Source organism: Callorhinus ursinus, unplaced genomic scaffold (assembly GCF_003265705.2).
Source record: "Callorhinus ursinus isolate GAN/ISIS: 27379988/994484 unplaced genomic scaffold, GSC_fseal_2.0 scaffold24, whole genome shotgun sequence".
In the NCBI taxonomy this organism is placed as follows: Eukaryota; Metazoa; Chordata; class Mammalia; order Carnivora; family Otariidae; genus Callorhinus; species Callorhinus ursinus.
The window spans coordinates 10451908-10466056 of record NW_027397086.1 but is presented as its reverse complement, the minus strand read 5'-3'; the positions used below and the strand labels follow the sequence as shown (position 1 = coordinate 10466056).

The following is a 14149-nucleotide window of genomic DNA, read 5'->3' as shown; positions in this document are numbered from 1 at the left end:
TTTTTCTGATTGTCCATTATTGGTGTAAAGAAATGCAACAGATTTCTGTGTGTTGATTTTGTATCCTGCAACTTCACCGAATTTCTTTATTCGTTCTAACAGTGTTTTTTTTTTAATGGAGTCTCTAGGATTTTCTATATATAATATGATGCTATCTGCAAATAGTGACTATTTTCCTTCTTTCCAATTTGGATAGCTGTTATTTATTTTTCTTGCCTAATTGCTCTGGCTAAGACTCCCAGTACTATGTTAAATAAAAGTGGCAAGAGCGGACATCCTTGTCCTGTTCCTGATATTAGAGAAAAAGCTTCCAGCTTTTCACCGTTGAGTGGGATATAGATGTGGATTTGTCATATATGGCCCTAATTATGCCAAGGTAGTTTCCCTCTATACCTACTATGTCAAGAGTTTTTTATCATAAATAGATGTTGAATTTTGTCAAATGCTTTCTCTACATCTATTGAGATGATCACATGATTTTAAAAACATTTTCTTAATCTCTACATCCAACATGGGGCTGGAACTCATGACCCGGGATCAGAAGTTGCATGGTCTACTGACTGAGCCAGGCAAGTGCCCATTTGATCATATGATTTTTATACTTCATTTTGTTAATCTGGTCTATCCCATTGCCTGATTTGTGAACGTTGAATCATCCTTGCATCCCTGGAATTAATCCCACTCGATCATGGTGTATGATTCTTTCAATATACCGTTGAATTCAGGTTGCCAATATCTCATTGAGAATTTTTGTGTTTATCTTCAAAAGGGATATTGGCCTGTAATTTTCTTTTCTTGTGGCATCCTTTTCTAGTTTTGGTATCGAGGTAATGCTGGCCTCATAACATGTGTTTGGAAGAGCTCCCCCACTTACTGTTTTTTGGAAGAGCTTGAGAAGGATTGGTATTAATTCTTCTTTGAATGCTTGGCAGAATTCAGCCAGAATTTTATTTGTTGGAAGGGTTTTGATTACTGATTCAATCTCCTTGCTAGTAATTGGGCTGTCCAGATTTCCTATTTCATCATGATTCTGTCTTGCTAGATTTCATGTTTCTAGGAATTTATCCATTTCTTCTAGGTTGTCCAATTTGTTGGCATATAATTGTTCATAGTAATCTCTTAGAATCTTTTGTATTTCTGTGGTTTCAGTTGGAACATTGTATTTTTGGTACAGGTATCTCAAGTTATGTTTTACCTGCCAAACATTTTCTGTATTATTTTTTCAACATAGTTGAAATCATGTTGTATCCACCAGTTTATATCCCTATTGAAAATTTTCACTGTGAGATATGACACATATGCCAGAGTGTGTGTGTGTGCTTGAGTGTATATATACACACAGTATTAAAAAAGAATACAGCAAAAAGCCCATGTAAACACACACTTCTTAAGTACATTACTAGTACCTTTGAGGTCATCTCTGCATCCCCCTCTCTTTTCCAAAGTTATCTTCACGTTTATATTAATCATTCTCTTGCTTTTCTTTATAATTTTCCCATATATGTATGTTATTTTTAAACAATATATTCTATTTCCCATTTGGGGACATTATATAAAAGAAATTATATTGAATACATTCTCTATGGCTTGCTTTTTTTTTCCCCTTGGCATTATGTTTTTGAGATTCATCCATATTGATACACAGCTATAATTCTTTCATTTTAACTACTGCACGAAATTCTGTTCAAGTATTTGGATACCCGACAATGTATCCATTCTTCTACTGACAGACAACTGGGGTGTTCCCAATTATTTTGCTATAACAAATGATGCTGCAGTGAAGAATTTGAAATGTGGGTCCTGGTGCACACACATCAGAGTTTCTCTAAACTCTGTACCAGTTGCATGCACATCTGCAAAATGCTCTGTTTTTCTCCATTAAACTTTGATTCTATTTTTAGTCATTCTTCCTAATTCTTTTTAATGATTGTATTTTATCTCAATAAGTGCATGCATTAAGCCACATCTCTTGTTGACCATCTAGAGTTTGTCCCCCCCATTCTTTTTAACTTTATACACACTGTGGGGAAATTTTTTTTTTTTTTTTTTGCACAGAACTCTCTGCTTTTTAGGTCTTTTCCTTATGAGGAATTCCCAGAAGCGGATTTCTTGAATCAAGGCTGTACTGATTGCCATTCAGTGGGAAGGTTTTTACTACTGAAATACACAGAGTAATCACTATCCAAATAGTTGTTAATCCTTTGGGGATCATAGATCCTTTAGAGACCATGATTAAGGGTATGGACCTTTCCTCCAGAAAACACACGCATGTGTACACATACACACATACATACACACACACACACAAATTATTTGTATTCACAAACAAAGCAGAATGCCATTTCAAGAGTTTCTCAGACCCTCTGAAATACATATGCTGACATCTCTATTAAATAAGATATACTATCTTGCCTGATGAATATTTCTTACACTTCACCCATTAAGTTCCCATAGCAACTCCTGTATCTGTCAAGTATCTTTTGTTTTAAACCACAACTTACTGAGCATCTACAATGTGCCAGCACCATGCCAGATACTAGAGATAGAATAAATGTTCCTGGTTTCAAGGAATATAGAGTCTACTGCGGAAGACATAAAATAACAAGCATTTCCAATAAAATATGTGCAATAAGAGAGGTATTCACTAGGCAAAACAGAGATACAAATTAAGGATTGATCAACTTTCCTTCATCGAGGGGTTGCAAAAAATGAATAAATATCCTCAAGGATGTTATAGATAGGAGAAACGGTACCAGCAAAAGGAGAAAGGCATCATATAACCTGGCACCTATAGGAAGTTATACGTGAGTCCGATATAGTTGGGCTAGAACGGTAATGAACGTAAGGAAGGGTTGAGATTCTTCCTTATTTGAGACTGAGATTAAGAAAACAGTATGGACATAGAAGACTGTAGCTGTTATTCTGACAACAGAAGGAAACCACAAAAGATGATTTCCTCCCAAACACTTCCTTTATTACCCCAAACCTACTCTTATTAAACACAAAGGAAAACATTTTGCCTGTTTTTTGTGCAACTGTCTGAAAGCTCAGTGCTCAACATCCAAGGTTTAAAACCTACTTATTAATACAAACAACACATTTAACAATGTGATGGCTTTCATTTTGTAAGTGGAAGTATCAGAAAGCCAGTACAATAAGTACGACAATAATTTCTTCATAAAATTGCCTTGAAAAGCTAACTTACATGTAAAACTATGTCTTTTTAACATTCACCTAAAACATCTTTCAGCCTGTCAGTTTACACTTCTAATACTTACCATCTCACGAAAATAATTTTGTTGTTTTGAATTTAGCCTAACTTTTTAAATGTAACTAAACATAATTGTTACTTTGAAGTCACTGGTTTAATTATAATGGAAGAAGGGGAATTTTTGTAAAACACATGCATCTTGGGCGCCTGGGTATCTCAGTTGTTAAGCGTCTGCCTTTGGCTCAAGTCATGATCGCAGGGTCCTGGGATAGAGCCCCGCATCAGGCTCCCTTCTCAGTGGGAAGCCTGCTTCTCCCTCTCCTGCTCCCCCTGCTTGTGTTCTGGCTCTCACTGTCTCTCTCTCTCTCTCTCTCTGTCAAATAAATAAATAAAATCTTGGGGCACCTGGGGGGCTCAGTCGTTAAGCATCTGCCTTCGGCTCAGGTCATGATCCTAGGGTCCTGGGATCAAGCCCCGCATCGGGCTCCCTGCTCTGCGGGAAGCCTGCTTCTCCCTCTCCCTCTCCCCCTACTTGTGTTCCCTCTCTCGCTGTCTCTCTCTCTGTCAAAGAAATAAATAAAATAAATAAATAAATAAATAAATAAATAAATAAATAAATAAATAAAATCTTTAAAAAAATAATAAAACATATGCATCTTACACTCCTATGAAAAAGGAATACACCCAGTTTTGACAATCTAATAAATGTCTTTGATAGACTTTCATCCAAAGTATGAATTCAATACTATAAAAGTAATATTTTTGGCAATACTTCCTCTTGGTGTGCTAAGATTGTACATACATTTCCTTTCTTTTGAGATTTTAATTTGTTTAGATTTCTGCCATGCTTGTTCCATTTCCTTAAAATAATACCCAAATCATATACATTATAGACCTACATGTATAGAACCACATGTATAAAAATATAAGGTGGGATTATAGAGTAATATGACTTATTTTCTTGTGTGACAAGAAAAGAAAGGAAAAACAGGGTTTTGAAGTTTAAATAGCAACCAACTGAAGTTGAATAAACCAACTGAAGTTTATAAAGCTCTCAGCACAAAGGAAAGCCTGACTTACTTTCTCTTTTTTTTTCCAAAATACCCCTTGGATTTCTAGATGGCATCCCATTAAACACCACTAAGCTTTGTCAAAATACAGGATCTTCAAGGGTACCTCAAAATAATAAAAAGATGTACGGTCGTTGCAGGTTGTCTAATAAATGCATAGAACATTGTTCCCTTCAGATTTACACTGAAGAAAGAAAATTTTTTATACGTATGAAAAAGAAATTCAAGAGGAAAAATTTTTTCTTTAATATTTTCATGGAAATCCCAATGAATCTCATAGGGGACAGGCAAAAGTACAAACAAGGATATATGTTAATAAATGCGCCCCCCTCCCAGGGTGTTTTATTTTGTTCTAAGAGGGGGAATCTTACGGCATTTTCTTTTCCTAAGTGGAAAAACATTATTTAAAAGAAGTTAAAACAAAAAGCATGGTCAATAAATGAAGCGTTCAAAGATTTTCACGAAGTGGTTTGGAAATAAATGCTATTATGTTAAAAGACTTCCAACAAATCTGACCACATAAAAAAAGTAAAACAACAAATCTACAATAGGTACAAATTATATACATTTATTTTTTTAATAATTTTAAATAACACTCTTGTATAAATTCTTTTCATATATTCAAATCATACACAAATTTAGAAATGCATCATGAAGCCTAGTACAGCGTATGTAGGAGACACGTTTTTTTAAAAAATTTGTGTTAGAATTTTAGTGACATACAGACGAGTTCAATGTTTCAGAAACATTCCCCAATCACTCGGGCTGACAGGTAATGCAGGACAGAGTGCTTTTGCCTAGCGTGAGAACTCAGCTGCAGATCCTTCGGCTCTGGACTACCGTGGCTCATGTCGTCACCCCGGCTGCAGTGATTGCATATGCAGAAGTAACACGTAAGGGAGGCTCCTGTCTGCCTTGGAAAAAACATCATTCAACCACTTCCATTTTAACGATCCATAACCTTCAGTCCATTTGACGTTTTTGACGTCTTGAACCGGTGTGTTCTCCCCGCTTTTTCCCTCGGCATAGTCACTGGCTCAGGGTTAAAGAGGAAAATCGCCACTAACCTTCTGTCACTCCCCTGCACACACCAAACTCCTGTTAGTTCCCAAATCCCATACTGTCCAAGAAGATCATAATGGATCATAAGGCCAGAAATGCTTTCCTTGCTCTAACAGGTTACACTGGGTCGCTTTTTACTTCTCTGAACTTTTTGTTGGAGAGCTTTCCTTGAGATGCATATATCTTGAACTCCTATCCACATACCTCAAAGTATAAGAACCAGGGAATGTTAATTACAAGTGCTGTTACGTTCACCGTGTGTCCTACAAAAAACAGAGGACCACGGTGAGTGATCTAATAACCCCGTCCCAACTGAGGCTCTTAGGAACACGTACTATTGCTTTAGCTCTCTGCTTCCAAAACAGCACGAGAAGGGCTAAATGTCTGGAAGGCACTCGCTGACCAAAATGAACTAGCGGGGCAGTGAGTATTGCTTTAATGACCAATTTTCTGGGGGACGTTAGGGCTAGAGAACAGCCTTATAATCTGACACTGTACAAATCCTCTCCCCCCAGATCTCTCTCCTCCCATCCCACATCTGCTCTGTTCTCTCTTAAAATGCAGGTACCCCTCAGAGTAGTAACACATCAAATCCATAGGACCTTAGTACAAGTGAGCTTTAGTTTTTATTACCATTTTTCCCTATACCTGGAGAAATTCCATTAATAAGAGACATCTGGGAGCTTGACAGTGCAGGGAAGGAGGGGAAAATAAGGGAGGACAGACATAGTTAACAACAGTACCTACGGTATCTGTCAGAAATGCATCAGGGCTTATGAAAATGAATGAATGAAGACACAATTATCACTTAATAGCAGTATCTGTCATTTATCAATAAGATTCACACTAGCCTTATTTGAAAATAAACACATTTCTAATCCTTATTTAAAAATTCTTCCCATATTATCTTTCTAAAGGACTGATGGGATCCCAGTGCTGAATGCCATGGTTCATAGGGATCCTGCCTTCAGAGGAATGAATATTGTGTAATGCATATTCCCTCTAGTTTCCTAGTCTGATTTTGCTGGTAGATCACTTCACGATTGATTTAAATTCTAGAGCAAAATTACTTCCCCCAGCAAAAAGCAGGGGGCACTAAAGAATATTGTTGAAAAAAAATTCTAAGACCTTAATTTTTTTTTCCACTGGGAAGAATTAAGAACATGACCTAAGAGTTGTTAATCAGTACTTAGAGGTTAATGTTTCTTGTGATTCAATGTTTGCAATATCTCTTAAGGTCTGTTTCAAAAAATCTCTATATAGCCAGAATCTGGATGATTTGGCTTTGGCTCTTAGACCCCGACAAACACTCATGCTTTCTCTATTGAGTTAACTTCTACTTAACGAATGTTCCTTCTTCACCACCTTCAATCCATCACGTTGAGGGGATGGCAATCTGGGAAAAGGCAGGTGTGTCAGTTTGCACAATTCCTTGGAACTGTGCAGTGTTCGGTCTGTACGTGCAAAGGCGGCAGCTGTGGGGAAAGCACATTTTCCCTCCCCGCTTGGGAGGATTCATTCCCTTTAATGAAGCACAAACTGGTGGTTTTGTTTTCTTATCACCAATACTAGCTTCAGATAGTAATCCTCCTGTGTCCTTTCCACAAACTCCTTCCCAGCTGTATGGTCCTGGACCATACCTTGTATTTACAGAAGTTAGAAACAGTCCCAGACAGGACTCTTCCTCCCAGCCTTCTTGGTCTGGGGCTAGGCAGTTTCTGCATTAGCATATAGTTGAGAGAACATGTGCTTCAATTAGGAGGCCTGATTCCAAGCCTAATAATGACATATTGTAGAGGCTTGAACAAGACATTTAACCTCATCTGTAAAATGGGGACAATAATTACTTCCTCAGGGGGCTATGATGAGGAACAGAGGACACATATATGGAAAGATGCTTTGTGAACTGCAAAGGGCTATAGCCATAGTCACTGATTTTAATATAATGTAATGCCACGTAACCTCTACCCTCATGAGCAGTGGCCAAATATTCGGAGCACCTCAGGTTATCAGAAGTAGATATTTGTCTGTCCATCCTCCAGAACATCATCTCTAAAACCTGAGAAAACTGAGGGGTCTCCTACAGAGGGATGACCAAATTCCAGGTTTTTCTTGGGGTAAGTTAGGCAAGGCTGTCAACTTGGATATCCTAGGTCTGATCTAATAAATCCTTGCTTTTTTTTTCTAACCACTTGACAGTTTGCCCTTCTTCCTAATAAATACCTATATTTGACTTCTGGCTGCTTTTCCTGGCTTGCTTAACCCACAGTCTGTCAATATCATAACAGATGAGAGCAACAGTGTGTGGCCTCTAGGGAAAAGCTGTGTCTAAAAGCAAGGACTAACTGTACCCACCCACCTCCAGAGCCACCCTCTAACCGGACAAGAAGACAGCAGAACTGTATCTCTGCAAGAAGGTGGTATACACCTCGTGGAGTCTGGATGATAAGCTATGTTCAAAGGTATTTTTTTGGAGGGGGATGGAGGAAGAATATAAATATTTCACAGGCATGAAAACAGGGGATCCCAAGCGATACGATGGCTTTTCTTTTGGAACTAAAATATTTCTAATTCCTTTGGAAGACTATCTTCTACATTTAGAGACATTTTTTTTTCATGAGGATACGTTCTACATTAATCTATGTAAAATATGTAGACTGGCTAACATCTAATCGGGGGAGTGCTTTGGAGAGCGCAGCCTCTATCCCAGCTTAACAATCAATTGCTTAAAAATCTATTGCTTGAATCTATAGTAAGTCAGAGAACATATAACTCTACTTTGAGACTGAGAAAGGGAAAGAAAGGTTAGAAACATTCAACCTCTTATAAATTTCAACAGTGTCCAAAGAGGGACTAAAAATGACGGATGGTCACCAGAGTCCCAGCTCTAGCAATACTGCCATCTATGTTACTCTATTTTAACCGATCCCCATATTTTCTTTTTACAACACCATTAACTGCTGTACAAATAAATTCTACATGATAAAATATGACATGATTTTTTTTACAAATAGATACAAATACAATGTTGACCAGATATGCTACATTAACTATATACACCTTATTTCTCTAGAGGCAGGAAGAAACCTTATTTTTAGACAATGTACCATTTACACTGAGACCCTAAGGAGGACCATCAGCTTCCTGCTCCCAGATGTTGCCTTCCTCTTTCTACCATTAGAAGCTTATTCTGTGCTTTGATCCTATCATTGAGCAAGAATTTGGGAAGGAAAAATCAAGCTTTTCTAAAGATCTTCTTGAGACTTTTCTGCCCCTTTTTAAAAACAGTCGAGATTGTTTATTGTGATACAGCCCAGACATTAAGCTTTCTTCGGTGATGCCTTTTAGCACAGTAAAAGGAGTATCATCCCTGACTCTCCTTTTAAACAAGGTGTCTCAGGAATGAAGATGAAAAGTCTTCCAGCAGTCCCTCCCCCTCCACTTCCATCTTGTTTCCGCTGGTTTGGTGAACACTTCCCCAGGAGTCTGTTCGGAGGTCAGAGTAGATGTGGGCTGCACTACAGGGTTCAGCCTTTCTATACTCCCATGTAGTTTGGTACAAAAATATACTTTACCACAAGTCCTTATTGACAGCGACTGCTTCAGATCTTCATGGGGGAAACTAAGAGTAATGGGCTAAGTGCATTACAAATTTGTACCTAAAAATTTCAGATGCACTCTATGCCTTTGCGTTCTCAGCAAACTCTACCCAGGCCTCATCTGGCCCAGGAGCTGATGTGGTCTTAGTGAGCACTGTGGTCTAACAATCCAGACAACGGTTCTAGCTCCTTAGGCTTTGTAGTTATGTATGGGTGTCGTCAGGGTCAGTTGCCCATTGGGAGCTACTTCATTACCATCATCTTCCAAGAGTCCTGACACATCTGCATTGGGAATGCTGTCATGGTAGCTGCTGAAACTGATATTGTCTTCTTTCAGCTCGATGGTCCAAAAGGGGGCATTGAGTTTCCGGTTTTGGTACTCCCGGTACATATAGACAGCCCCCACAAATCCCATCAGCAGCACCACCACAATGATGATGACTGTCAAAATGATGATGTTAAACTGGGTCCATGAAACATCAGCTAATGCTGATGTGCTGTTTTCAGCAGAGCTTACTGAAAAGATAGTCTGCAGGATTGTGGGGGGAAAGGTACTATTTATAACAGGGGTGGGCACTGATGTGGTCAAAGAGGCATTGGAAACCAAAATGGTAGAACCTTCAGGTGTTGGAACAATAACTTCTGAAAATAAAAACAGAGAATGAAATGTAAAAGACAAAATTATCTAGTTTTAAGAAACAATAAAAGAAATACACATGGGAGTGGAAGTTGATATGGGATGTTGACATGATATTCTGCTTTAAGGTAATGCAAGTTAAAAATAATTTTTAAAGAAATATAGTGAAAAGAATCAAGGTCTAGAAAGCTAGATTATTACATCCATGGCTGTTCTCCAAAATGTATAATATTAAAATCTTTGGGAAAATTCTAATGTTGGAGTTTCCTATCCTTCTTGACTCTGGGATAGATTCATACCTCCTCCTGCAAAGGCAGTAAATATGTCACACTGAATCCTGAATCACTTGGTTAAAAGTGACAGGGATAAAAAGGCAATTATCTGAACTAAAATCAGTTCCACATGTCTGATGGCATTTCATAAGGGTGAAATTCTCTTCAAAGGAGGCAAAAACAGAATAAGGAAAATTGTATTTCTAGTTACTTCTGAAAAACACAATTTAAATGTCCAAAGTTGATGTCAGCCAAGAGAAAACACAGCCTTCCTTTAACCATATGTGTAGTAATTCTTCCTTTGTGTATATCATAGATGATTTCATAATTAAAGTGCTAATGCAGCACCGCTGAGTAGAAATACCAAACTGTGGGGCTATAGATCAGTAAGTGAATCTTGTTAACATGGAGGCTCCCCATCTGTAAAATGGGAACGATAATACGGACTTTGCGGAGTTTCTGGGGAGGGCTAGCTGAGATAGTGCGCAATGGAGCATTACTGCAGGTAATGTTCCCAGGGCTTGGCCCATCATAGGCACTCGATAAAATGGCTTCTATTGTCATTCTAATTCATCACCACAGTCAGACACATTAATCTATCCCCAAAAGAGGCATGTTTTACATTACTTAGTAACTAATAAGAAAAATCATCACGATCCTGTCAGCTAAGTATGGACGAAGCATGCCTCCAAACGGGAAAGGGAAGTTAGTGACAGGATCTCCAGGCTAGTGACAGGGTTCAGTGTCCGTCTTTTAGCCTCGATCACAACAGAATAAGGATATCAAGAAGGTGGTAGAGGGACGACACTTGCCATAGACCATCAGCCCAGTATTCAGCATCTGTCAGAATATCAGAGTGGTTTCTAGAAGAGGATGGTCTCATCACTCTGTGACCCAATAAAGCCTGAGTATCTCTAACTCATCCTGAATTTCTAATCATTTATTTTTATCTAAACCTTTACCAACCTTTCCTGCAAGAAACATTTTGCCATATGAGTAACTTTTTCTTTTAAAAGTCAGAAGGAATATTACTACTCTTTCCTCCATCCCACATGGGAAAACTCTGGCCCGAAGTTAGGACAGATGCCACGGTGGACTCTGGTTTCTCAGCTGGAACTTCCAACCAGATTACAGGACCTACTTCCAACAACCTTTGCTGGTCACTGGAGTGATGAGAATATAGGAAGCAAAGGATAAAAGAAATCATAGGACTTTTAAATCATTAACATAAAAATGAAAATAGATGAAGAGAAAATGTGGGAAGCCTGCAATGACTTTGTCGTGGGCCTCAGATTTCTGGAGTTGACTCTGGAGCAGCAGGAGAGCAGCAGGAATAGAAGGAGATCCCTTTAGGCAAATATCTATCAAAATCTATTTCCAGAAAACTCCTCTGGTGGGATCAGAAGGTTTTATAAAGCTAAAGGTGGCTGTTCTGAACTTTTCACTGCTAGGCTTAGATATTAAATGTACCACCTTAGGTGAAGTGTTACCTTTCTTGATGCAATTTCCCTCGAGGTCTCGGGCAAAGCCTTCTAGGCAGTTCTCACACCAAAACCCAGTGGTGTTATGGAGGCAGCTGATGCATTCACCACTCTCGGGCTTGCAGATCTTTGGAGCTGTAATTGGGTCCACGTGGCCATGGCATTGGCACTTGGTGCAGATGCTGTCAGAATTGTAATAGCCGTTTTCACACGTGTTGCAGTTCCGGCCCGTGTAACCCTCTTTACACTGGACACACCTAGGTTCCAATTCACCCGATTCTAAAAGGGAGAAAACACAGAAGAGACTCAGTACAGCCTCAAGCTAAAGTGAAAAATGCAAGCCAACTACTAGTCCTCAAACCGGATTTTAAACCCTCCCTGCGATCTCTTCTCCAACTTAAAGAGACTAATGATCTATACCTTATTTCTTAATTCTTAATTGTCCAGTTAATTGTAAAAATGATGGGGCCCTCCAGAGACTCTTTGCAGGTGGGAAACAAAAGAAATATGCTTACTCAAGGAATATGAGTAATTGTAATGACGAGGCACTCATAACTTTTTTATTTTATTGCTTCTTTAGTTGTGACAGACAGAATAAACAAGATTTTAACAAAAACTTCCTCATCTCTCCCTCGAGTCTCATTTCATATATGTATTTGGGTTTGGTTGCAAATCTGTAGAAAGAAAAACCTTAACTCCCTTTCACCTACTCACTCCACTCTCCTCTCAGCCCAGAACTTCATTTAGCAACACACTTGATATCAATTGATAGCTGATTGCCTGGTTTTTCCTCTCAAAACGAAGACTTAGAGGACGTCCTTACCTATGACACAGCTGCCTGTCGACGTCACAGCTGAACAAGGGCAGCGAAGACATTCTTTCGTGGCACCAGGACTCTGATAAAATCCTTCTTTGCATTCTTCACAGTGATTCCCTTTGCTATTTTCCTGGCAGTTTAAACAAGTACCTAAAAGAAGCAAATTATTTTAAGAAGTTAAAGATTTACTCTGAAAGCACAATAACTTTAAACAAATCATACATGCAACCAAAAGACTTTACAAGTTCACCAGAAGAAGTGGTGTGAAAGGAATTAGAATTAATCTACCCCATTTTATCTCTACATTGGCCACGTCTATGAGGTCTGTGTCCCCTTCTAGATTGTAAACTCTAGGGAAAGGCTGGGTACATGAGTAGAGTAGCAATAAGCCCAGGTTGATGGTTGACTACATACAGAAAGCAAGCCAACTATTTTCAAATTAAAAATAAAAACAATCTAAAGACCTACTTAAAAAAGAATAAATTATATACTATTTTCATAGTTGGGCTGCTATAGTTAAAAAAGTGAACTAGACCTATATGTATGAACGTGCATAAATCTTGAAAACAATGTTGACTGAAAAAAAGCAAATTGCAGAATGATACAAAACAGATGGAGAGTACTTACTTATCCTGTAAAATTTTAAAAACCATCCTAAACAATACTAAGCAAATGGATACAGAATACACGAAGCAAATGGGTACATACATATGATATGCAGTAAAAATCAAATGTGGACTGAGGGGGCATAGGACAATTTTATGCTCTGCTTATCTTTGTGGAGGGAAGAAGAAAAACGAGACTATGGAAAAAAAGAGAGGACTCCAACTGTATTTGAAATTTTCTATTTCAAATATATAACTGTATATAATATGTATAAATATTAGGCAAAATACCAAAACGTTAATATTTATTAATTCTATGTGTAGGTACATGAGTATGCATTACATTATTCTCCATACATTTTTATATTAAAAAAATTTGAGATCAAAGTAAAAACAATTAATTAATAGGAGCACCTGGCTGGCTCAGTCAGTAGAACATGTGACTCTTGATCTGTGGGTTGTGAATTTGAGCCCCATGTTGAGTGTAGTGATTACTAAAAAAATAAACAAGTAAAAACTTAAAAAAAACAATTAGTAGAGAAATGAAAAGGAAGGAGAAGAGCAAAGCGATGTGTTTGTACTACCGCCCGTGTGGTACCCTATTAGTAAAGATATCGTACAGGCACTGAAGCAGCATAGTGTCTAAAAACAGAAAATGAAAAAGTGCAGTGTAATTAACATCCCTTCCTTAAGGCGCCAGAGACGCACAGGGACTCTTCGAACTGCTATTACAGGAATAAGTGAGAAAATGTGACATAGAAACCTAAGACAATGAAATTTTACATGATAAGCGAAACACCATTCAATGCTGAAACTATTCATAAACAGTTGTATTTTATTTCTTTTCCTTATGAGTGAAATATTTGAGAAGAAGGGGAGAGAGACTGAGGCTGTTGAAATAAAATGGTCTGACAACTGGGGCAAACTTTGAAAAACCAAATAATGACAGTGTTATCAACACACATGGCACACCTCAAGTTTTAAGTAATTACAACAGAATTCTCCCAAACTTCATGAACTGACGGGGAAAGACAGGTTCAAAAATTTATTACCCGAACACTTAACTTTGAACTAAATCAAACTCACATGAAAATGTCGCCTTCAATCATATAATTTTTTTAAAGATTTTATTTCTAAGTAATCTCTGCACCCAACATGGGGCTTGAACTCATGATTCCAAGATCGAGAGTCGCACGCTCTACTGACTGAGCCAGCCAGGCGCCCCAATCATATAACTTTTTAAGGCCTGTTAGTGTTAATGATACTTTTCACATATATAACAAAGTAGTAGTATAGCCTCATACAATCATAAACACATTAGGTACTGATATCTTTCCACATCTCTTTATATTCTGATGTCTCTTTAGCTATGTATCTTTGTGACAATAAAAATAG

The 14149-nt window shown here is 38.0% G+C and overlaps 1 protein-coding gene across 1 annotated transcript in view; it reads right to left on the bottom strand.

Annotated features, from left to right (window-relative positions):
* Positions 1–4833: 4833 nt before the first annotated feature.
* MEGF9 (multiple EGF like domains 9) overlaps positions 4834–14149 on the bottom strand; it is an 83374-nt gene continuing 74058 nt past the window's right edge. Inside the window, exons 4-6 of the mRNA XM_025887935.2 lie at positions 12156–12299; positions 11342–11611; positions 4834–9584 (exon numbers count right to left, since the gene is read on the bottom strand). Of these exons, the coding sequence (XP_025743720.1) occupies positions 9133–9584; positions 11342–11611; positions 12156–12299 (866 nt within the window). The 3' untranslated portion in view covers positions 4834–9132. The remainder of the gene's footprint in view (positions 9585–11341; positions 11612–12155; positions 12300–14149) is intronic.